The sequence below is a fragment of the Macaca fascicularis genome, chromosome 1, assembly GCF_037993035.2.
Source record: "Macaca fascicularis isolate 582-1 chromosome 1, T2T-MFA8v1.1".
Lineage (NCBI taxonomy): Eukaryota > Metazoa > Chordata > Mammalia > Primates > Cercopithecidae > Macaca > Macaca fascicularis.
The window spans coordinates 12,316,708-12,339,810 of NC_088375.1; the positions used below are offsets into that span (position 1 = coordinate 12,316,708).

The 23,103-nt window shown below is 39.4% G+C and overlaps 1 protein-coding gene across 7 annotated transcripts in view; it reads right to left on the bottom strand.

Moving 5' to 3' along the window:
* Positions 1 to 23,103, bottom strand: part of MTR (5-methyltetrahydrofolate-homocysteine methyltransferase) — a 107,910-nt gene that overhangs the window by 74,484 nt on the left and 10,323 nt on the right. For 6 of the 7 annotated variants that reach the window (XR_012434146.1, XR_012434204.1, XR_012434167.1 and 3 more), the window contains exons 3-11: positions 22,630 to 22,719; positions 20,692 to 20,761; positions 18,869 to 18,961; positions 15,094 to 15,200; positions 12,275 to 12,334; positions 11,395 to 11,489; positions 2,852 to 2,952; positions 1,631 to 1,692; positions 145 to 212 (exon numbers count right to left, since the gene is read on the bottom strand). Coding sequence is in view for 3 of the 7 variants with exons in the window: in XM_015437200.4 (XP_015292686.3) it covers positions 145 to 212; positions 1,631 to 1,692; positions 2,852 to 2,952; positions 11,395 to 11,489; positions 12,275 to 12,334; positions 15,094 to 15,200; positions 18,869 to 18,961; positions 20,692 to 20,761; positions 22,630 to 22,719 (746 nt within the window). In the remaining 4 variants the exon portion in view is untranslated. Of the gene's footprint in view, positions 1 to 144; positions 213 to 1,630; positions 1,693 to 2,851; positions 2,953 to 11,394; positions 11,490 to 12,274; positions 12,335 to 15,093; positions 15,201 to 18,868; positions 18,962 to 20,691; positions 20,762 to 22,629; positions 22,720 to 23,103 lie in introns of those variants that run through there. The other variant, XM_074038750.1, reaches the window with a different exon arrangement.

Here is a 23,103-nt window from a genome sequence, read left to right on the forward strand (position 1 = left end):
CCACATTCTGAAACAGGAGGGGTTAGAACTTCAACATACAAATTTTGGAAGGACACAATTCAGCCCACAACAAAAGGTACATATTTAGAGTATTATCTGATTGTCCACTTGGTTTTAGATATATTGTCTATAGGTGATTATTACCTGATATGATCTGGTGTTGAACCACAGCATCCTCCAACTATATTGACCAAGCCATCCATAGCAAAATCCTGCATTTAGGAAAAGACAAAGTTTCAGCAAGTTCATCTGAATTCTAAACTCATTCCCACCAATTCAACATAAAAGCCATCTATACTTCCTGAACAACTAAGACTATAATAAAAAGAGAGTCAAATGTACTTAACTCTGGATATAAAGATGTCACATGCCCTAGACATAGGATAAAAGCAAAGAATAGTTCAGATGCTGTGAAATCCTTTATACCACTTAAAATGCAGTGAGAGGCTGGGTATGGTGGCTCACACCTATAATCTCAGCACTATGGGAGGTCAAGGCAGGAGGATCACTTGAGGCCAGGCATTTGAGACCAGCCTGGGCAACATAGCAAGACCCCATCTCTACAAAAAATTTAAAAATTAGCTGGGCATGGTGGCATGTGTTTACAGTCCCAGCTACTCAGGAGTCTAGGTGGAAGGACTGCTTGAGCCCAGGAGTTCGAAGCTACAGTAAGCTATGATCACACCACTGAACTTCAGCCTGAGCAACAGAGATGTCTCAAAAAAATAAACACAAAAAATAAAGTTCAGTGGGAGATTTGCCTATCTAATGATTTTTTTTTTACCCATATGCTGAGCTGAATGAATGTGAGTTGGATAACACATCTTCAAATAACACAAATAGAGTACAGACTTTTAAATTTACATTAATTTTTAAAATGTTTAAGTAACAATTCAGTTCCTCTGTCACACTGGCCACAATTCAAGGGCTCCAAAAACCGTATGGTAGTGGCTAGATATGGGACAGCATGAGTCTAGCGTTTAACCATAGGCTACTGAATAAAGAACACCATAACTAAGAGACAAAGTCAAGGAGCTGAGAAGTCAAGAGTATTGGAAAGATCGTCTACAAAGATAATGATATCATAAGAAGTAAGTCAGAAATAGCTTGAGAGAGAATGTCAGTGAAACAGAAGCTAAAAATTCAAGGAACAAGGGGAAAGACACCCAGGGATTAGTAGCTAAGTGCAGTAAGAAGCGGCGGTGGACAGTACGGTCTCATGACCTAGGATTAAACAATGGCCGGTGTATGACAGACAGGGAGAATGATGGGGGTGACGATGGGAGGCCAGGGGGACATCTACTCCACCCAGCAGTCTGAGGGGTGTGACGGCAGAAAGCTACAACTTGGGAAGGCTGCAGGGGAAGCAACATCTCAGAGGAGAGCCAAGTCTCAATTATTTGTTTGGAGTGGACCCCAGTGAGAATTTTCCAACAGCCACCAGTGCCAGTTGAGGATAAGGATGCCGACAGTTAGTCCTCCCCTGTGCCTCTAGTACCTTAATTTGGGGTAGCTAAACTTTTCTTTGTTATATGTACATTGGGATTTCTCCAGGGAAAATTCTCCTTCTAAATACTCTATTCAATCTCTCTGCCTCTCTTAAAAAGCCAGTGAAAGGAGGACCCCTGACCTTTAGGTGCTTGGCCATCGTAGAAGGCGTTTCATCATAGTCACCAAAGGTGTTGGGAAGACCTGAGAAGGGATAATTCAACTATTATTGCAAATTGCCTTAACAAATATACATTGTATTTTTAAAGACTTTATGTTAATAACTATATAATTTTATATTTATATTAAATTACTTGCAAAAACAAACACATAATATTTACACAGTAAACAAAGATACCACACCTTCCAAAAAACTTAAACACACACACACACACACACACACACACACACACACACACACACACACACAAAATTGCAGAGGAAAATGAACTCTATTATTTCTTTTCCATCTGAAAGAAAAGATTCTATTCACTGTTAGGCAGAACAGAATGCCCCCAGCCCCACCTCTTCCCATAAGGGAAATTCATTCATTCTTGTTACACAGCCGCTTGGGGGTGGGGGTGGAAGGAATACTACATAACCTTTGAACTAATTAATGAGCAACTAACATGCCATTAAAAACCAACAAAAATCAGCCAGTCTCCTTTCAAATAAATTTTCCCAAGTAAGACTTCAGCTTATAACAATCCAGTTTCTTGTTTTATTTATTATCTGCTTCCAGTTATCTTACTGCTGGTGGGAAATAAAATTTATCGTGCATTAAAATGATATATTTGGAGAAAGAAGGCTGAAAAACGACTTTTCGCTCTAAGTAGCTAAGCAGTGATCAAATACATTCACAGGGAAATCTGGTTAACCCTGAACAAATTACCAATATTCAATGGGAAGTTTGAGAACTGTCTACAAATATCTTCAAAAAATTTCCATATAATGAACTGCAAGTCCAAGCTTTCAGAGAAGAAAGAGGTAACACCAAACAGGATTCTTCTTTTGCTCTTCTACTAATAGAATGGACCAGAGAAAAGGGGTCTCTCTTCTCTTCTTTACACCCATCTTTCTGGTCACGTCCACAAGGCTTACGCTGTCACCAAAGGCAAAACTCTGGTCAGTTATGTGACTAAGCTCATTTCCAGAAGTTTTGTACTGTTCTGAAGCTTCAGGGTGAGCCAAACTTCCCTCAGGTCTACAGGGAAACACTGCACCCAGATACTCTTCATTTATTAAGTGTCAACTATACCAACACCTGCAAAACAAGATCTTTTATTCACGATCTCTTACCTCATCTACGCCATGTCTTATGTTACTTTTATCTCCCCATGTGTGACCCCCTTGAAACACATACCTGCATTGGGATAACAGAGGACATAGGCTGTTGTACATTTTCCAATCATTTCAATAAAAGGTCTCATTTCAGCTGCACCCAAAGCACAATTTAATCCAATGCTAGAAAAACAGAAAAAACATATTAAAAGCATCATCTCTCATTCATATTTATGCATATAAGTTATATATAGAGACAATATATCTAAAACCAAGTGGGTAATAAATCTCATTCAAAACACTTTTATTCAACTACCTTCAAAGCCATCTCATTGAGGTCTCCTGCAGCACTAAATATTTTTGCCAATGTCTCCATCTTCAGATAATCTTACAGCTGAAAGACCCTGCCTATGGATGGACTCCTTAAATTAGTTCACATGGTATACTGTGGGGCAGAAATATCAACAAGCTAACACTGCTTAAAAAAAAAAAAAAAGCTGACCTGAAAGCAACATTTAAAAGGTGGGAAATCTTGGAGGCAGAAGGAACATGGAATGGTGGAAAGAAGCTACCCTTAAAGTCCAGGAGACCAGGACTTAGGCCCTACCCCACAGGCAGAGACCCTGCTATCCTAAAAGGTTGTCAGCAGGTGGCGGGCCTGAGGTCTTCCAGAATTTATGAGCCAACTGCAAAGTTACCAGACTATGTGATCTCTAATGTTTTCACATTTTACTTTTTTCCTTTTACTGTGATTCCTAAGTGCAATGTGGCATCCTAGACTGGATCCTTGAATAGAAAACAGATTATCAGTGGAAAATCCTTGAAATCTGAATAAAATCTGGAGTTTAGTTAATATAGGTTAAATATCCCTAATCTGAAACGTGGAAATCCAAAATACTTCAAAATATGAAACTTCTTGAGAACTGACATGACCCACAAAAGAAATGTTCATTGGACCATATCAGATTCCAGATTAAGGACACTAAACTGTAAGTATAGTGCAAATATTCCAGAATTCGAAAAACTCTACAATCCAAAAACACTTCTGGTCCCAAGCATTTCAGATAAGGGATACTCAAACTATAGTAATATACTCTTAGTTTTTACAAAAGTACCATAGTCATGCATTATGTTAACATGAAAACTAAAAGAATATAGAGAAATTCTCTGCACTATCTTTGCAACTTTTCTATAAATCTGAAATGATTCCAAAATTAATTTTATTTAACAAACATCCAATAGTCATTCATTTAAAAAATTCAGCAAACTAGGAATAGGGAGAAATTTTGACTTGATAAAGAGTATCTAGAAAAAACTTCCAGCTAATATCAAGCTTAATCATGTGAAACTAGATGCTTTCCTGCTAAGATAAGGAACAAAGCAAGGATACCCACTCTCATCGCTTACTCAATATTGTATTTGAAGTCCCTATGCAATAAGAAAAGACAGAAAGTAAAAGGTACACATATTGATCGGAAAGGAAGAAATAAAACTGTCTTTGTTCACATATGACATGATCGTTTATGTACAGAATCCCAAAGAATCACTAAAAACTCCTTGACCTAACAAGCAATTATACCAAGGTTTCAAAATACAAGGTAACTATACAAAACTCAATTGTTTACTTATATACCAGATATAAGCAATCAAAATTTGAAATTAAAAACACATGCCAGGTACGGTGGCTCATGCCTATAATCTCAGCATTTTGGGAGGCCAAGGCAGGTGGATCACCTGAGCCCAGGAGTTTGAGACCAGCCTGGGCAACACAGCGAAACCCCAGCTCTGCAAAAAATAAAAAAATTAACCAGGCGTGGTGGCACACACCTGTAGTCCCAACTACTTAGGAGGCTGAGGCAGAAGGATCAATTAAGCCTGGCAGGTTGAGGCTGCAGTGAGCCATGATCATGCCACAGCACTCCAGCCTGAATGACACAGCAAGACCCTGTCTCAAAAAAAAAAAACCCACAAAACCATTTACACTAGCATCAAAACAAAAGAAATACTTGGATCTATATGAAAAAAAAAGACATTACAGTGGATCTAAATAAATGAAAACATATTTCAAGTTTATAAAGAGGAAGAGGAAGGCAATATTGTTAAGATATCAATTCTCACACTTGATCTATATTCAAAAGAATCCCAATGAAAATCCTAGCAGTTACTTTGTGACTATCAACAAACTGACTCTAAAGTTTGTATGGTGAGACAAAAGACCCAGAATAGCCAACACAATAATGAGAGAAAAAACAAAAGTTGAAGGACTGACCTATCCAACTCCAATACTTACTAAAAAGCTCAAGCAATCAAGACGATGTGGAATTGGTAAGAGACAAACAGATTAATGGAACAGAATAGAGTCCAGAAATAGAACCACGCAAATATATTCAACTAATCTTTGACAGAAACAAAGGCAATCCAATGGAGAATGGATATTCTTTCCAACAAATGGTGCTGGAACTATTGGGCATCTGCATTTGAAAAAGTTAATTTAGACACAGACATTACATCTTTCACAAAGACTAATGGAATGGAACACAGACGTATATATAAATTGCAAAACGATTAAAATTTTGTAAATAACACAGAAAAAAGTTACATGATCGTGGGTTTGGCAACGAGTTTTTAGGTAAAACACCAAAGGTAGGGTCCATGAAAAAAAAACTGATAACTAGAACTTCACTAAGATTTAAAACTGTTCAGCAAAAGAGAGTATTAAGATCACGAGAAGACAAACCACAGGCTGGGAAAATATATTTGCGAAACACATTATCTGATAAAGGATTTGCTATAGTTTGGATGTGGTTTGTCCATGCCAAAATTCATGTTGAAATTGAATTGCCAATGAAACAGCGTTGGAAGGTGGGGCCTTTACAGATGATTAAATCATTAAGATGGATTACTGTCTTTCTCCAGAGACTGGGTTAGTTCCCTGGAGACTGAATTAGTTCTCAAGGGAATAAATTAGTTCTTTCAAGTACGGGTTGTTATAAAGCAAGCCAGTCTCTTGTCCCCCTCTCTTTCACACATGCTAACATGCCCTTTCACTTTTCTGCCATGCTATGAAGCAGCACAAGGCCCTTGCCAGATGTGGCCACTCAATCTTGAAGTTCCCAGCCTTCAGAATTGTGAGCTAAATAAACCTCTTTTCTTTATATATTACCATCTCAGGTATTCTGTTATAGCAATAGAAAGTAGAATATGACAGACTTGTATCCAAAATATACAAAGAATTCTTAAAATTCAACAATAAATGCAATTTAAAAAAACTGTCTAAAGAGCTGAACAGACCCCTCACCAAAGAAGATACATAGATGGCAAGTAAGCATATGCAAACGCTCAAAATTATCATTTTTTTTTTTTTTTTTTTTTTTTTTTTTTGAGACAGAGTCTCGCTCTGTCGCCCAGGCTGGAGTGCAGTGGCGCAATCTCGGCTCACTGCAAGCTCCGCCTCCCGGGTTCACACCATTCTCCTGCCTCAGCCTCCTGAGTAGCTGGGACTACAGGCGCCCGCCACCGCGCCCGGCTAATTTTTTGTATTTTTAGTAGAAACGGGGTTTCACCGTGGTCTCGATCTCTTGACCTTGTGATCCGCCCGCCTCGGCCTCCCAAAGTGCTGGGATTACAGGCGTGAGCCACCGCGCGCGGCCAAATTATCATATGTTTTTAAGGAATTGCAAATAAAACAAGATACCACTATCACCTATTAGAATGGCTAAAATCCAAAACTGATGCCACCAAATGCTGGGAAGGATGCGGAACAGCAGCAACTCTCCTTCACTGCTGGTGGGAATGCAAGATGGAAAAGCAGCTTTGGAGGATAGTCTGGCAGTTTCTCACAACATACATAGTCTTACCATAAGATCCAGCAATCCTCTCCTTGTTATTTACCCAAACGAATTGAATACTTAGGTCTACACAAAAACCTGCCATGAATGTTTACGGGAGCTTTTTTTTTTTTTAAGAAACTGATGTTTATTTTCCATCAGCCTTATTTCCATGTTGCTTAACAGCCCGGGTAAGAACAGCTTAAGACCATTCAGTGGTTGCTGCTACTCATTCAGTGGCCTGAGCAGTGGGAGCTGCAGACCAGTCTTCTGTGGCAGGCTGAGCGCTCCGGTCTCCAGTTGGGAACTGCTTAATAGGCACAGAGGGCACCTGCACACGTCAGACCAATCTGCAACCTCAGGCTGAGTAGCAGTGAACTCGGGAGCTGGAGCGTGCATTCACCCTGAAACTCCTCCTTGGTCACAGCCTTTTCAGTAGCAGCCTGCTCTTCGTTTTCAATTTCTTCAGGATTTCTGTACAAGCAGGGATCAGGCATGACCTCCCGCAAGTGTCCACGGGAAATGGTGCCATGCATGTGCAGAACTTCCCAGGCCAGCATCCACCACATCAAACCCACCGAGTGAGCTCCCTTGTTGCATGCAATGGCGATGTCCACATAGTGCAGAGGGGAATCTGTGTTACACAGAGCAATGGTAGGCAGGTTAACATAAAGATGCCTCCACAAGAGGCTGCTGGTCAGCCCTCAAGTCAGTAACCACAAGAAGCCGTGGTTCCCAGAAGGCTGCCTGGATCTGGTTAGTGAAGGTTCTAGAAGTGAAGCAGCCAGGAACTAGAGTGGCTCCAGTGGCAGCAGCAAACTTCAGCATGGCCCTCTGGTCAGTATTCCTGGAGGATATGACACTGACATCAGCAGGGTTTTTAATGGCAACAACGGCACAAGCTGCCAGCAGAAGCTTCTCCCAGGTCCTCTTCAGATTTATGATATAGATCCCATCATTTTTCCTTTATAGAGGTACTGTTTCATTTGGAAGTCAAGATTGGTGCCACCTAAATGGGTTCCTGCTGCAAGGAACTTAAGGACATCCTCCTCTTTCATTTGCAGGGCATCCAGGGCTCCAGACATTATGAAAGTTTCCCTTTAAGTTACAATGGGAATCCAGAACAACACCAGATGGACTCCTCTGTGAGTAGCGCAGAAAGGCCATGGGAGATTTGTTCATAGTTGCTCCAACTTGGAAGCAACCAAGATGGTCTTCAATATGTGAATGGAAAAAACCCGTAGTACGTCTTTGCAATGGAATATTATTTAGTGTTAAAAAGAAATAAGTTATCAAGCCTACAAAGACATGAATGAACCTGAAATGAAGATCACTCAGTGAAAGAAGCCAGTGTGAAAAGGCTACATACTATGTGGTCTCAACTATATTCCATTCTGGAAACAGCAAAACTTTAGAGACAGTGAAAAGATTCCTTGCCAGCGAGCTGGGACAAAGAATAAATAAGTGGAGCACAACAGATTTTTGGGGCAATGAAACTACTCTGTATGATACTGTAATGGATATATGTTACTCATGATATATTTGTCAAAACCCACAGAATATACAAAACCAAGAATGAACCCTAAGGTAAACTACAGACTTCAGTTAATAATAACGTATTGATATTGGTTCATATTGTAATAGGTGTACCACACCAATGCAACCTGTTGATAATAGGAGAATTTTGAGACTCCATCTCAAAAGAAAAAAAGAAGGGAAAACTCTGTCTCCTGTTTTCAAAACCTATGTCAAATGTCACCTTCTTTACAAGCTGTCTCTAAATCCCACAAGAACTCCACTATCCCATGTATTGCCAGATTTTTATTCATAGTTCTGTATAGCATTGTGTATTTTCTATTTTAATTTACTTATGCACTTCTCCTAGTGTGGACTATTCCACATTGGCCTGTATTCCAGGACATATAGTAGTATTTCAATAAATATTTGATGAATTACCAGTAATATAAAGGCTCTACCCCACTGTTCTATAGTTTGTGATAAGCGCAAGTCAGTAAGCAAAAGTTTCCTACATATATGTAAGAATATGTATCCTTGGCAGGGCACGGTGGCTCAAGCCTGTAGTCCCAGCACTTTGGGAGGCCGAGACGGGCGGATCACGAGGTCAGGAGATCGAGACCATCCTGGCTAACACGGTGAAACGCCGTCTCTACTAAAACATACAAAAAACTAGCCGGACGAGGTGGCGGGCGCCTGTAGTCCCAGCTACGTGGGAGGCTGAGGCAGGAGAATGGCATGAACCTGGGAGGCGGAGCTTGCAGTGAGCTGAGATCTGGCCACTGCACTCTAGCCTGGGTGACAAAGTGAGACTCCATCTCAAAAAAAAAAAAAAAAAAAAAAGAATATGTATCCTTTTCACATATTATTTGCTGCCTTCTATCTGCCCCATACAGTCTGTAAGATTCATAACGAAATAGAGAGCAAATACATTCTCTCTGTGAATGGACTGTAGTTGAAGTCATAGAAAGGATTATTTTTTAAATTAAACACTGAGTGGATCAAAGGTCAGAATAAACTGAATGTTTCCTTAAGAAATAAAAACATAAATTATTTAGACCTCAATAAAACCTCATCTTGGGACTCCTGGAGGTGAGGCAGTGGCAGGAAGAACGTCCTCTAAGGGGCCCTTGAGAACTCTCGGCAAACTAAAGACTCCAGTGACACCCAGGACAACACAGAGGTTTTACCTAATCGCTAGGAAAGACTACATCATTATTATTAAGATCTTGCATTTGTGTGGTACACCTATTAGAATGTGAACCAATAGCAATACATGATTAGTAACTAAAGTCTACAGTGTACATTAGGGTTCATTCTTGGTTTTGCATATTCTCCGGGTTTTGACAAATACATGATGAGTAACATATATCCATTACAGTGTCACTTACTTAACCACATAACAAATTCAGACTTAGCAAAGGGGCGGGAAAAGAGAAAGACAGTGAAGGGAGGAATGCTCCAAACACTCACGGATAGGCACAAAAATTTAAATAAACTAGATAAAATTTGTCTTCAGAGACCCCTACACTTCCTACCCTCAGTTTTTCTGTTAAACATTTATTATATCCCTACTATGTGCCAAGAATTCCACTAAACACTAGAGAAATAAAGATGAAGAGACTGCTCAGAAAAAAAACTGTGAAGAAGGTCATCTACAACCAGTTCAAGACAACGATTTTCTTAATTGTCAGGCCCAATCAAATGTCTATTAATGCACTTTAAATTAATAGCATCTTTTAAGAAACCACAATATGACATTAAGTCAACTGCAAGATGCGCTCTGTAATTACAAACATTTAAGTGTGAAAAAAAAGAACATCACATAATTGATAAAATGTGATATAACACAGTGGTTAAAAGTATGCTCCTGTCCCCAGATTCTCTATTTACTTCACCTTGGGTGAGTTACAACCTCTGAGTCTCAGTACCCTTCTTGTTAAAATGGGGACATTAATACCAGTACCAACCCTCAAGGTGTTACTGCCAGAATTAAAGGAAGAACTCACATAAAGCACTTAGAACAGAGCCTGGCACACAGCAAACTCTCAACAAATGTCTACTACTCTTACTTTTTATGGCAAAGGCTAAAATAAAAGTAAACAAAGAACATCGATCTGGGCTAGTGAGAGAGGGAATGTTCTCTGGAGGGAAGATTCTTGAGATGAGTCTTAAAGGCTAAGAACAAGTCAGCAGGCCGGGCGCAGTGGCTCACGTCTGTAATCCCAGCACTTTGGGAGGCTGAGGCGGGTGGATCACAAGGTCAGGAGATCGAGACCATCCTGGCTAAAACGGTGAAACCCCGTCTCTACTAAAAATACAAAAAATTAGCCGGGCGCGGAGGCAGGCGCCTGTGGTCCCAGCTACTTGGGAGGCTGAGGCAGGAGAATGGCGTCGGCCCGGGAGGCGGAGCTTGCAGTGAGCCGAGATCGCACCACTGCACTCCAGCCTGGGCGACAGATCGAGACTCCGTCTCAAAAAAAAAAAAAAAAAAAAAAAGAACAAGTCAGCAGAGTGAAGAGGTATGGTGGACGGAAACGGGGGAAAAGGGGAAGGGGACCAGCATAGCTTCCAGGCAGAAGAAATAGAAGAAAAAAGCCCAGAAAAAAAAAAAAACTCCAGGCAAAAAACGGTATATATACTCAGATACTCTTCCATGTCACTCAAAGTACACGATTTAAAACATTTTGATATGAAAAATAAAATGTAAACAGGGAGATATTTTTAAATAGATTTTAAAAGTCATGTTAATTTAATTATTCAGAGACAGGGTCCTGCTATGTTGGCCAAGCTGAAATACAGTGGTTATTCACAGGAGCTATAGCCTCCAACACCTGGCCTTAAGAGATCCTCTCCTGCTTCCACCTCCCAAGTAGCGGGGACTACAGGCACACACCACCATGCCAAATGCCATATTCACTTTACAGATAAAAACCAGAGCTTTAGAATTCCCACCTTATTCCATGACTGACTGCTTCTGGTTGCCTCATAAATAGGGAGTGGCACTGCCCTAAAATCTGCAAAGCACTGCAAACTATAAAGGGCACACCTACAGACAAACAGGCAACCATATGAGAACTTTTCCAGTCCCTCAGACTGACCCATTTAGGCAGCAATCTTCTGAATCCTTTTGGGAAAAGTCGGAAAGTACTTAAAGGAAACTCAATATAGAAGTGGTGCAGTAAAAATATGTGGAAGCAATCCCTTCCCAGGTCATATTCCACAGCCATGAGAAAAGGTTCCCCCATAAAGAGAAGAAGTTACAGAAAGATGGATCACTCACCAGAGTGGTTCTGCATGAGACAAGCTGATGACAAATGCCTCTCCTGTCTGTCCAGAAAGAGTCCGTCCACTTTTATCAACAATCGTCCCTGAAATCTGAATTGACAAAGTAAACAAAGTCAACAATACAGACTCAAGAATATAGCTATAAAGACAAAATCAAATGAACAAGCTGACTTCCTTTGCTCTTTTACAAGGAAAAGAAATGTGGAACTCAAATTCAAAGGGAGCACTTTCTATAACAGTCAGAACAGACATATGCCAAGAGATTAGGGGAAGAGGCAGGAAGCCACAGAAACAGAGACAAGGGAAAGTCACTGAGGCAAAAGCAATGACTGAAACAACTTTGGAATTCACACATCCAGTCTTATTAGAGGTAGTTTTCCCAGAGATAACATCAAGTTATCCTGACCTCCTGCTGTTAAACATTGGACTTATCTAACACCCTTGTTTGTATTCAATTCGCTTCTCACCAAGCAATTTTAGGACTCAGCAGAGAGGTCTGCCTACTGAGTTAATAAAGTAGCAGGCTGGTGTCTTCGGTGTTGGCTATGTGGCCATCAGCATGCAAGTCCACCCCTCCTTGGGCCTTAATGAGACTGAGCCTTGAAGCCTTTGGCTTCAAGGACCAATACAGTGGGCTTCTTTTGAACAGCTTGCCTTTCATCAGCTACTTCTAGATTCATTTTCCTTGCCTCTCCAGATATAAGACTGTTATTGGTCTAGAAGTGGTGGGAGGGAAGTGAACAATGGAAGTTAAAGTAGGTGAGTTCTAAAAGATACTATTAATAGTTCTACTATGCAAGGTGGGGAAAAACTTGCTCAAAAGGACAATTATTAATAGAAGACAGAATGTATTGTGCAAACACTTTAGAACTTACAAAGATAGGCCGGGGAGCATATTTCTCCTCAAAAAGGTTTTGGAGTGCAAACACAGCTGCCTGTCAGGGAAAAAAGAAAGAACGTCTTTATTTCTGAGACTGTTTCCAAGATTAGTCTAACTTCCTGATTAGAATGCACCCTTTTCTAAGACCTCTTCAGATAAGATACACATCAAGCTCTCTGGGAAGAAGTGTCTTCCTTATAAGGCACAACTCCAGCACCCCTTTCTCAAGTGTAATACTGTGCATATTAAAACAAAACAAAAGCTGACTGAAAGTTCACCTAGGAACTAGTATTTCCTGAGGAGGAGCTAAAGGGTATTCTTTCTTCCTTTCCTCAGTAAAAATTAAAAATAAATAAATAACACTCAGGAGGCTGAGACAGGACGATTGCCTGAGTTCAGGAGTTCAAGGTTGAGCTGTGATCATGCCACTGCACTCCAGCCTGGATGACAGAACAAGACTCTGACTCAAAAATTAATAAATAAGAATGTCCCTGCTTTTCGCATCCTTTCATACACATGGTAGGTATATGAACCAACAGTATCCATCATTGCAAAAAACAGCATCAGCTTAGATTAGGTAGTAAAGGTACAAATCCTATGTTATTCTGTGCTGTTCAGTCCACGTATTAAGTTCCAGGTAATGGATCTTCTCTTTTTATCATTTTATTTCTTGATTTTAAGATATGTATGTTTTCACAATTAATTCTCTGAAATCAGAATGCAACCTGTAATTAACGTGTACCTTTCCTGTGATGGTAGGTTTTTTTCATGGAAAGTTACTAAATCAATAATATCAGAATTTCCTCTTTAGAAATAGACAAATTGATCCTAAAGATCTTATGGAAAACAAACATGTAAGAATAGCCATGAAAAGGGGTATCTGGAAAAGGGGATGGGACTCAATGAAAAAAAAAAAAAACTAAGCCTACCAGTTACTCAGACATATTCTAATGTTATGGTAAATGGTACAATAGCGTCACATCAGCAGACAGATTACCAGTAAACACTAGATCCAAATGCACTCCAGAATTTTGGATGATAAGGATAATGTTCCACATCATTCCTATCACTGTGAAATAACAGGATGCTTAATAGATGGTGGTAGGAAAACTAAACTTTAAAGGAAAAAAGTTAGCTCCCGATTCTATTTCTCACTCCAAAATAAATACCAGATGCATCATGAGGGACATTAGTTCCATATAATCAGAATGTATGCCACACATTTGAAAACTTAGAAACTCAACAAAACATATCTTTAATGCTTTATCCCCTCATGTTAATCCCTCTTATTTCTAATCTAAACAATATCGTGACTCTTTGCAAATGTATATACGAATCTCATTTCAGATATATTCCTTATCTTGTTTGTTACTGCTCTCATTTTCAAAATGTGTATCTGAATTCCTTTTCAAATTATAATTTGTTTACTGGAGATTCACAAAACAATTTCTAAAAAGATATATAAAAAAGAACCCAATGAAAGTCATGTGTTAAGAACAAGGTAGGGTGGTCATCCAGCTTCAGGCCGGTAGTGGCTCTCTACATTCTTCCTGCTTGCAAGTACTTTAGAAAATGATTTTTTTGAAAAGTTCAAAAACTCTGGACCTGTGGTCTGATTCCCACAACAATTAAACATTTAATGAAACTGTAAAGTACTAGGGAGGAAAAGGCCATTTTTCCCTTTTTTTCTTCTCTTCAACTGAGGAGTGCCTCTGTAACTATAGTCTCCCCCTCCACAGCAAAAAAATAGAATCTGTAAATTCAACCATACAACACTTAAGAAACATTCTCCTACACCATTAAAACGCACACACCAACACACACCACCACACTACCACCATCACCACCATAAAGAAAGTCAAATGTCAAACAAACTGGAGGGCAGTAGCTGCTGTTCATTATTGAGAAGAGCCTCATTTTCTCAGTAAAGGACTCAATTTTAAAAAGCCAAAGTCCAATAGAAAAAAAGGACAGAGGACGTAAGTCATAGAAAATGAAATATAAATGGCTCCAAAACTGAAGAAAGATGATCAATTACATTAGTAGTAAGAAAAATACAAATTAAAACTACAGTGAGGCAAACTGTCAAACTGGAAAAGGTCAAATAGTTTAATAATACACTGCGCTAGTGAGAGTGTTGTGAAACCAGCACTATTGTACACTTCTTGCTGAACGGAGTATAATTGAGTCCAGTCTCAAACGAGGGTAATTTGACACTAAAGATAAAAATTAACAATGCACATACCCTTCGATTCAGCAATTTTACTTGTAGAAATGTATCCTACAGATACACTGTGTAAAAACATATGTATAAGGATATTTGCTTCTCTCTCCATAAACTTATGCGCCTTTGCATGTATGTAAGGAACACAAACACACACGTACACGCATGCTTATTTCTGTACAGCATCTGCCAGGACCCCCAAACTGGCAATAGTAGCTGTCTCTGGAAAGGGAGCTGGATAATTAAAGACTAGGAAAGGAAAGGATATTCATTTTTCACTCTGTATATTTATGTATCTTTCAAATTTAGAACCAGCAGCATGTATTTATTACCTATATATGCATTTATACTAGCTATATATCAAAATATCTATTTTCATAATTAGAAAAAAGTTATTTTAAAAGCTTCAAAAGCAGGTTTAAGTTTTTCTTATTGTACTGGCCTCAGTTAAAAACACTCAAGAATAAAAGGGAGCAAATGCAGATAATTTATTTAACTTTGATAATGGCTAATATTATCTTCTCTGAACATCAGGAGACTCTCCCACAGCCCTCAGCCCACCCCTGTCTGCTTTTACTCCCTTAGCTCACCTTGGCATTGGCAGTATCAAAAATAGTTTCAATGAGTAAGATATCAACTCCGCCATCCAGAAGTCCTTTGGCCTGCTCTTGGTATGCTTCAACAAGCTCATCAAATTCTGCAAAAAATAAATCACACCCAGCACATCAGTCATCAATATCCTCTGAATGGCCCTAGGGTATCTCAAGTGTAGGTCTGGCACCTGTGAACTACTGCTGGTTTAGAATGCATAGTTAAGAACATGATCTTTTTCTTTTTTATTATTTTTATTTTTTTAATTTATACTTTAAGTTCTAGGGTACATGTGTACAACGTGCGGATTTGTTACATATGTATATATGTGCCATGTTGGTGTGCTGCACTCAACTCGTCATTTACATTACGTATATCTCCTAATGCTATCCCTTCCCCCTCCCCTACCCCACAACAGGCCCCAGTGTGTGATGTTCCCCTTCCTGTGTTCAAGTGTTCTCATTGCTCAATTCCCCACTATGAGTGAGAACACGCAGTGTTTGTTTTCTTGTCCTTGCGATAGTTGGCTGAGAATGATGGTTTCCAGCTTCATCCATCCATATCCCTACAAAGGACATGAACTATTGTGGCTGCATAGTATTCCATGGTGTGTATGTGCCACATTTTCTTAATCCAGTCTATCATTGTTGGACATTTGGGTTGGTTCCAAGTCTTTGCTATTGTGAACAGTGCCACAATAAACATATGTGTGCATGTGTCTTTATAGCAGCATGATTTATAATCCTTTGGGTATATCCCAAATATAATGGGATGGCTGGGTCAAATGGTATTTCTAGTTCTAGATCCTTGGGGAATCACCACACTGTCTTCCACAATGGTTGAACTAGTTTACAGTCCTACCAACAGTGTAAAAGTGTTCCTATTTCTCCACATCCTCTCCAGCACCTGTTGTTTCCTGACTTTTTAATGATCGCCATTCTAACTGGTGTGAGATGGTATCTCATTGTGGTTTTGATTTGCATTTCTTTGATGGCCAGTGATGATGAGCATTTTTTCATGTGTCTATTGGCTGCATAAATGTCTTCTTTTGAGAAGTGTCTGTTCAATCCTTCGCCCACTTGTTGATGGGGTTGTTTCTTTCTTGTAAATTTTAGTTCTTTGTAGATTCCGGATAATAGCCCTTTGTCAGATGAGTAGATTGCAAAAATTTTCTCCCATTCTGTAGGTTGCCTGTTCACTCTGATGGTAGTTTCTTTTGTTGTGCAGAAGCTCTTTAGTTTAATTAGATCTCATTTGTCAATTCTGGTTTTTGTTGTCATTGCTTTTGGTGTTTTAGACATGAAGTCCTTGCCCACGCCTATGTCCTGAAGGGTATTGCCTAGGTTTTCTTCTAGGGTTTTTATGGTTTTAGGTCTAAATTTAAGTCTTTAATCCATCTTGAATTAATTTTTGTATAAGGTGTAAGGAAGGGATCCAGTTTCAGCTTTCTACATATGGCTAGCCAGTTTTCCCAGCACCATTTGTTAAACAGGGAATCCTTTCCCCATTTCTTATTTTTGTCAGGTTTGTCAAAGATCAGATAGTTGTAGATGTGTGGTATTATTTCTGAGGGCTCTGTTCTGTTCCATTGGTCTATATCTCTGTTTTGGTACCAGTACCATAAGAACATGATCTTTTGTAAGAAACCAAATAAAGAAAGGTGGCAGGGACAGAAGGTAAGCAAGTAAGCTGAAGGCAGCTGTTCCTAAACATCTGCCACATAACTTCCACTTCCCATGTACAAGCTGAGGAGTGAGAAGGAAGGTGTACGAATTTCTTGAACATGTACCCCTTATTCAACATCTCTGAAATACATCATTCTTTCCACAGCTCATTTCAATCAACCGGTTAAGAGATGGCTGTGAGAAACATGCCACAGTGACGTGGACAGGTCGCAGGTTGAGTTGAAGCCACTCTGTGATAAAGGGCTGCAAGCCTGCAGATTTTGTCTCTGCTCTTACACCAACACTGTCAGAGAATAAACCTATCTGGTGGGCAATTTCAGTCTCAAACAAAAAGTGTTCAATCACTCCTAGGTAAAATTTTTGTTAGAAATGTCTTGGACTCACCCAGTGCAGTGGCTCACGCCAGCACTGTGGGGGCCTGAGGCGAGCAGATCACTTGAGGTCAGGAGTTCAAGACCAGCCTGGCCAACATGGTAAAACCCCAACTCTACTTTAAAAATATAAAAATTAGCCAGGCATGATGGCACACGCCTGTAGCCCTAGCTACTGGGAAGAGTGAGGCAGGATAATCACTCGAACCCAGGAGGTGGAGGCTGCAGTAAGTCAAGATCGTGCCCCTGCACACCATCCTAGGCAACAAAGTGAGACACTGTCTCAATAAAAAAAAAAAAAGAAATGTATTTGATTATCTATTTCCACATGAGAGGTCATCTCTCTCCCCATTTTATCTCCCAACCAAAAAAGAAAAAAATGCCCAGTTATCCAATAGAGAAGCCTATACAATAAAGTCCTCCTGTAACATCATTGACAGGTTCTCAGAAATTGCAACTTTGACTAATATGTAACAAAACCAGTATTTTCTTTCTAATCAACATTATAATGAAATTCTGTTGAAGGAAATGACATTAATTGAGGGCCTACTATGCATCATTTTGCTTAAAGATGCAGTTTTCAAGAATCTGAATGACGTTAAGTGAAGATTTACTGTACTTCGCCTTGTACAGCCCAAGAGCAAGGAGAAGTTAGCTCCCCACTGGCATGTCTAGACCAAAGAGAGCATCAACAATACATAAGCCTGGTATGAGCAGCTCCTGGTGAAAAAGTGTGGTATCACAACACACAAAGTTCTATAAACCAAAAACCTACAAACTATACTTGCTTGATCTTGTCATCTCCACAGACTGCATTACCAGACATGGTATCATGACTATTCAGCTCTGATATTTTAATGCATTTTGTTTTCTACAGTCTTGATGCTTAGAAACTGACCTAGATATTTGGATGTTTTGTCAGATCTCAATATAGGTACGTTTATATATGGTAGTTTATAACATGTATAATGCCAACATGTTGATATGGCTTGGCTGTGTCCCCACCCAAATCTCATCTTGAATTCCCACGTGTTGTGAGAGGACCTGGTGGGAGGTAATTGAATCATGGGGGCAGGTCTTTTCCGTGCTGTTCTTGTAATAGTGAGTAAGTCTCACAAGATCTGATGGTTCTATAAGGGGAAGTTTCCCTGCACAAGCTTTCTCTTTGCCTGCTGAAATCCATGTAAGATGTGACTTGCTCCTCCTTGCCTTCTGCCATGATTATGAGGCTTCCCCAGCCACATGGAACTGTAAGTCCATTAAATCTCTCTTTCTTCTGTAAATTGCCCAGTCTTGTATGTCTTTATCAGCAGTGTGAAAATGGACTAATACAGATGTCTAGATAGTACAGACTGCCTTCTGATAAATGAGGATATTGTGGGCTATTCTATAATAGACCACAAACCTAGTATCCAAATTTGCTCAACTTCTGAGTTTACAGCTTTATTTTAGTTGGTTTCATTTCCACAGCTGACAAAGCAGCATTAACACAACACCATATACATTTGAAAGCAAGTTCAAATAATAATCGTCATCATAGCTAACTTTCTATTTAGATGTCTACTATATTCCAGGCACTGTTGTACACCTTTTACATGGATTAAATCACAGTAACTCTAAGGTAGACCCTGTTATTGGTTCCATTTTACAGATTTATAGCTTACTGAAGCACAGAGGTACTTGCCCAAGATCAACGATTATATACGGTAAATACTCACTGATGTTCCTATAATCTGGTCTTTCCACAGACGGGGACACAGAGAGTGTCTTATTAGTCGGACCCAGAGCCCCTGCCACAAACCTCTTAATTCCTTTGGGAAAAGAAAAACAAGTGTGAAATCTCTAAGTGGCTGAACATTTTTTGCTGTGAATGAATAGCCAATAAGATTTTTTCTAGAACACAGATCTACAATCTTTTGTACACAACTCTGAAATCCAAAAAGCTCTAAAAGCCCAAACTTTTTTTTTCAATTTGACAATAAAACTTGACCTCTCCTAAACTAGCAAGAGACTATTTATAGTCTTTATCCAACTTAGATGATTCATAGATTCTGCTTATATATATTTGAGCATGGGGCTGCCCCAGAGCCCACTAAGGAAATTATGCCGTATAGGAGATATGCACGTATCATCACAAAACCAGTCCCCAAAACTCTGTATTCTCACACAACTGACTAAAACATTTCAGTAAGTAATCCTTTTCTATCACCAGAGCTGTGTTTGGACAAATTCCCTCTCCTCCTATTTTTACAAAGCCCTAAAGGTTTTGAACTTAACATAAGTTCTGCAAAATCACCTCACAGTAGCATTTAACTTGAAATGCTTTCTAGTACCATATTGCAGGCCCTTCACTAGAAGGAAATACTAAATCAGGATTAACAATTATAAAGCCTGAAATTGAAGTATGAAGCAAAGCAAATTTTTCTTCAATAACTTTTCCTCTGCCCTGGAGTCCAGGTGCTTCTAAAAATGGCGTGGGAAGTTGTGTTCATTACACAGAAGCCAGGGTCATACCGCTCACTACCTTTGACGACTTTAGCCACTCAATAACCTGGTTACTATGCTTTGTAATTTAACTGGAGAAGACTATCAGCTAATTGATAAACCAGCTTTTGAACAAGTTACAGGCCCAAATATTCTTTCGCATCCCCAAAGCTAACCAATAACGTGGGTATAAGAAAAATGTCCTTATCTCTCCCTGCTTTAGCTGGTTCACTGTCCTCTGACCTGTGACTCTGCTGGAGTAATAGTCTATGCATTTCCATGAATTTAAACATTATCTCTTAGAAACAGAGTTCATGTAAACTGCTTTGGTCTTCATTAGTATGCTGTGTATAACTTCACAGCAATTTTGCTTTCCCGTTGGCAATAACTTCACGTTTCCAAATCTTAAGGGGCTCCATATATTTCTTATATTCCTTTCCCTCCCTCAAAGCCTCCTACCAGCTGGTGCCCAAGTGTTCTGATGGCATCCAGCCAGGAGGCTAGTTATTTCAGGAGCCACTTTTCAAGTCCCAGCAAGACTGAATCTAATGCCACACTTTTCTGTGTGCTTCACAGAGCCTTCAAGGACATCAATAGTATAAAGGGAAAATGCTTGAAAGGCAGTATCTCTACCTATATCAGCTAATCACAGGGACGAGGGTTGCTTTAAAAAAAAGAGATCAAATATCCTAATAATAGCCAAGATCATCAAAACAGCCAGCTGTTACTTTTAATGACTTGATGATGTGCTTCCAAAGAGACATAAATTATTTCATCTCTAAGTACACAAGGAAGTCAGGGGCCTCGCTACCAAGCCAGGCTAAACCAGGCTGAAAGAGCAACCCGAGGACCACAGGGTTGGCATCAATTCAAAGATGTTGAGTGCTTGATCATGAAACTGCAGAGAAGTAATCTACAAATATGTAAAATACAGTATCTGCAGTGTTGCTCATAAGCCAAAGGCCACATAAGGAAAAACTGCAATAAGGACAGCCAAGTTATAGCTGACTATATCAAAGGAACCACGTGTGCAAAAAAAGAGAAGAACATTCCTTACCTGTCTGGAGAGTTATCTCCTCGGCAGCTTTTCTGGCCACTCCTGCAGAGCACTTGTTCATCCGGTAGGCCTAATGTATCAACCACAAACATTAGCTTGTCCTTCTTTTCCTCCACACAATAAATAATGGATTCATGACCATCCAATACCCAGTGTTCTTCAGTAACGAAATGTAGAGTGAATTAATCTGAGGTCTGAGTGAAATCTTAGCCAAGCAGGCATATCAGCTCCAGACTTGAAAGGCAGCAAGCAAAGATAAGAATCCTTGAGAACTGCTTTTAGGTTCTCCTCCCAAACCATGAGCTAGCTGGTAAAAGGGCAACCCCTAGACATCTAGCATGTCAGAGAATAACCTATGTAGTTAAATATTCTGAGAATTAAGAAAAAAATAAGGCAATGGAAACAGCACAGGCTTAAGAGGCAAAACACACAGGTGCAAGGACTAGTCTGTCACTGCCTGACCAGGCAGTTCCCACTGCAACTTTTCCGGGCCTGATTCGTGTACAATAGTTGGAATCAGTAATTCTGAATTTTTTGCATATTATTAACCACCTGAGAATTTGATAAAGGGCTATGAACCCTCTCACCAGGAAATAAAAAGCAAATATGCACACACACACACACACAGTGTTCCCTATGATTTAAGAAGGTTCACGGCCCTCCAGAAGCTCTTCCACAGACCAAGTCGGGAGAACCTAGACTCGTGATTTTCAAGTTCCTTTGAATTCCTAAGATCCTATGTGTCTTGAATAACCACATCCAGGAATTTAATAACTAGAATATCCTAAATAGGTGTTGGCAAACTGCAGCTCATAGGGCAAATTGGGTCCACTGCCTGTTTTTGTAAATAGTTTTACTGGGATAAAGTAAGTCCATTTATTTACATAATGTCTATAGCTGCTTCCACACTACATGATGGAGTTGAGTAGTTGCAAAAGACTTTGCTAACAAAGCCGAAACATGTACTATACTATCCGACCCAGGCTCAAAAAAAAAGGTACAGCCACTCTGAAAGCAGTATGGCAGTTCCTCAAAAAATTAAACATAGAATTACCGTATTATCTAACAGTTCGACTTCTGTGTATATATACAAAAAAACTGAATGTGGGAACTTGAATAGATGTTTGTATACACATGTACATAGCAACACTGCATATTCACAATAGCCGAAAGGTAGAAGCAACCCAAATTATCAACAGATGAATAAGCAAAACGCGGTATATACACACAATGATACATTATTCAACCTTAAAGAGGAAGGAAATTCTGACACACACAACAACATGGATGAACCTTGAGGACATTACATTAAGTGAAATAAACTAGTCACAAAAGGCCAAATACTACATGATTCAACATAAGGTACCTAGAATAGTCAAATTCATAGAGACAGAAAGTAGAATAGAGTATGCCGGGGCTGGAGTTGGGGGTAGAATGGGAAGGTACTGTTTAATGGGTACAGAGTTTCAGTTTCGGAAAATGAGAAAGTTCTGGAAATGGACAGTGGTGATGATAGCAGAACACTGTGAATGTACTTAATACCACTGAAGTGTATACTTAAATATGATAAATTTTATGTTATGTGTATTTAATCACAATTTTTAAAAAAGAAACCAAGGCTGCCATCTAATACTCAAAAAGGCGTCACAATACTGTGTGCATACGGCCAATGATTATGCCTTTATCAACAGCTACTGCATAATAAGTATCATTTATACTTGATTATTACTTGCCCATAAAAGCAGCCAGTTGGAAAATGAATGGGCCACCATGTTCACAAGCAGGAAGGATTCACACCATTTTCCCCGTCTCATCATAAACAACAGATAACTAGGCATTAGCTTGACTCTGCAGCTTCTAGTGCTTTACTCACTAGCAACTACCAATGCAGCAAACGCTTATAAGTATCTTAGACACATGGAACAATGGAATTCTTACCAAGTGTTCAAGGCCATAGTCAGCTTGGGCAATGCTAGTGCTGCTGAAAGTATTTGTTTCAATGATATCTGCCCCAGCCAGCAAGTATTCCTGCAACAAGAGATTATAATGTCAATTATGAGCTTTAGAGTTTTTTGTCCCGCCGGAATAAACATGCCCTTTCATTACCACTATTATCACCATCTATCTTTTGACCACTTACTAAGAGTAAGGCACTGCATTAGAAGGTAGAGATGCAAAAAAGGTGTAAGGATTTCACAGAAAGGCATGTGGTATGAATAAATAAACACAGAACTTGACTTCAGACAATGTTAACATCCTAAGGTTATAAGAATTTAATCAAGTCCCTTAAACTCTCTGAGTCTCAGTCTCCTCATTCAAAAATATTATAACCCTACTTCACAGGGTAGCTATCTGCTAATATAAAGTAACACATCAGCCAGGCACAGTGGCTTATATAATCATAGCACTTTG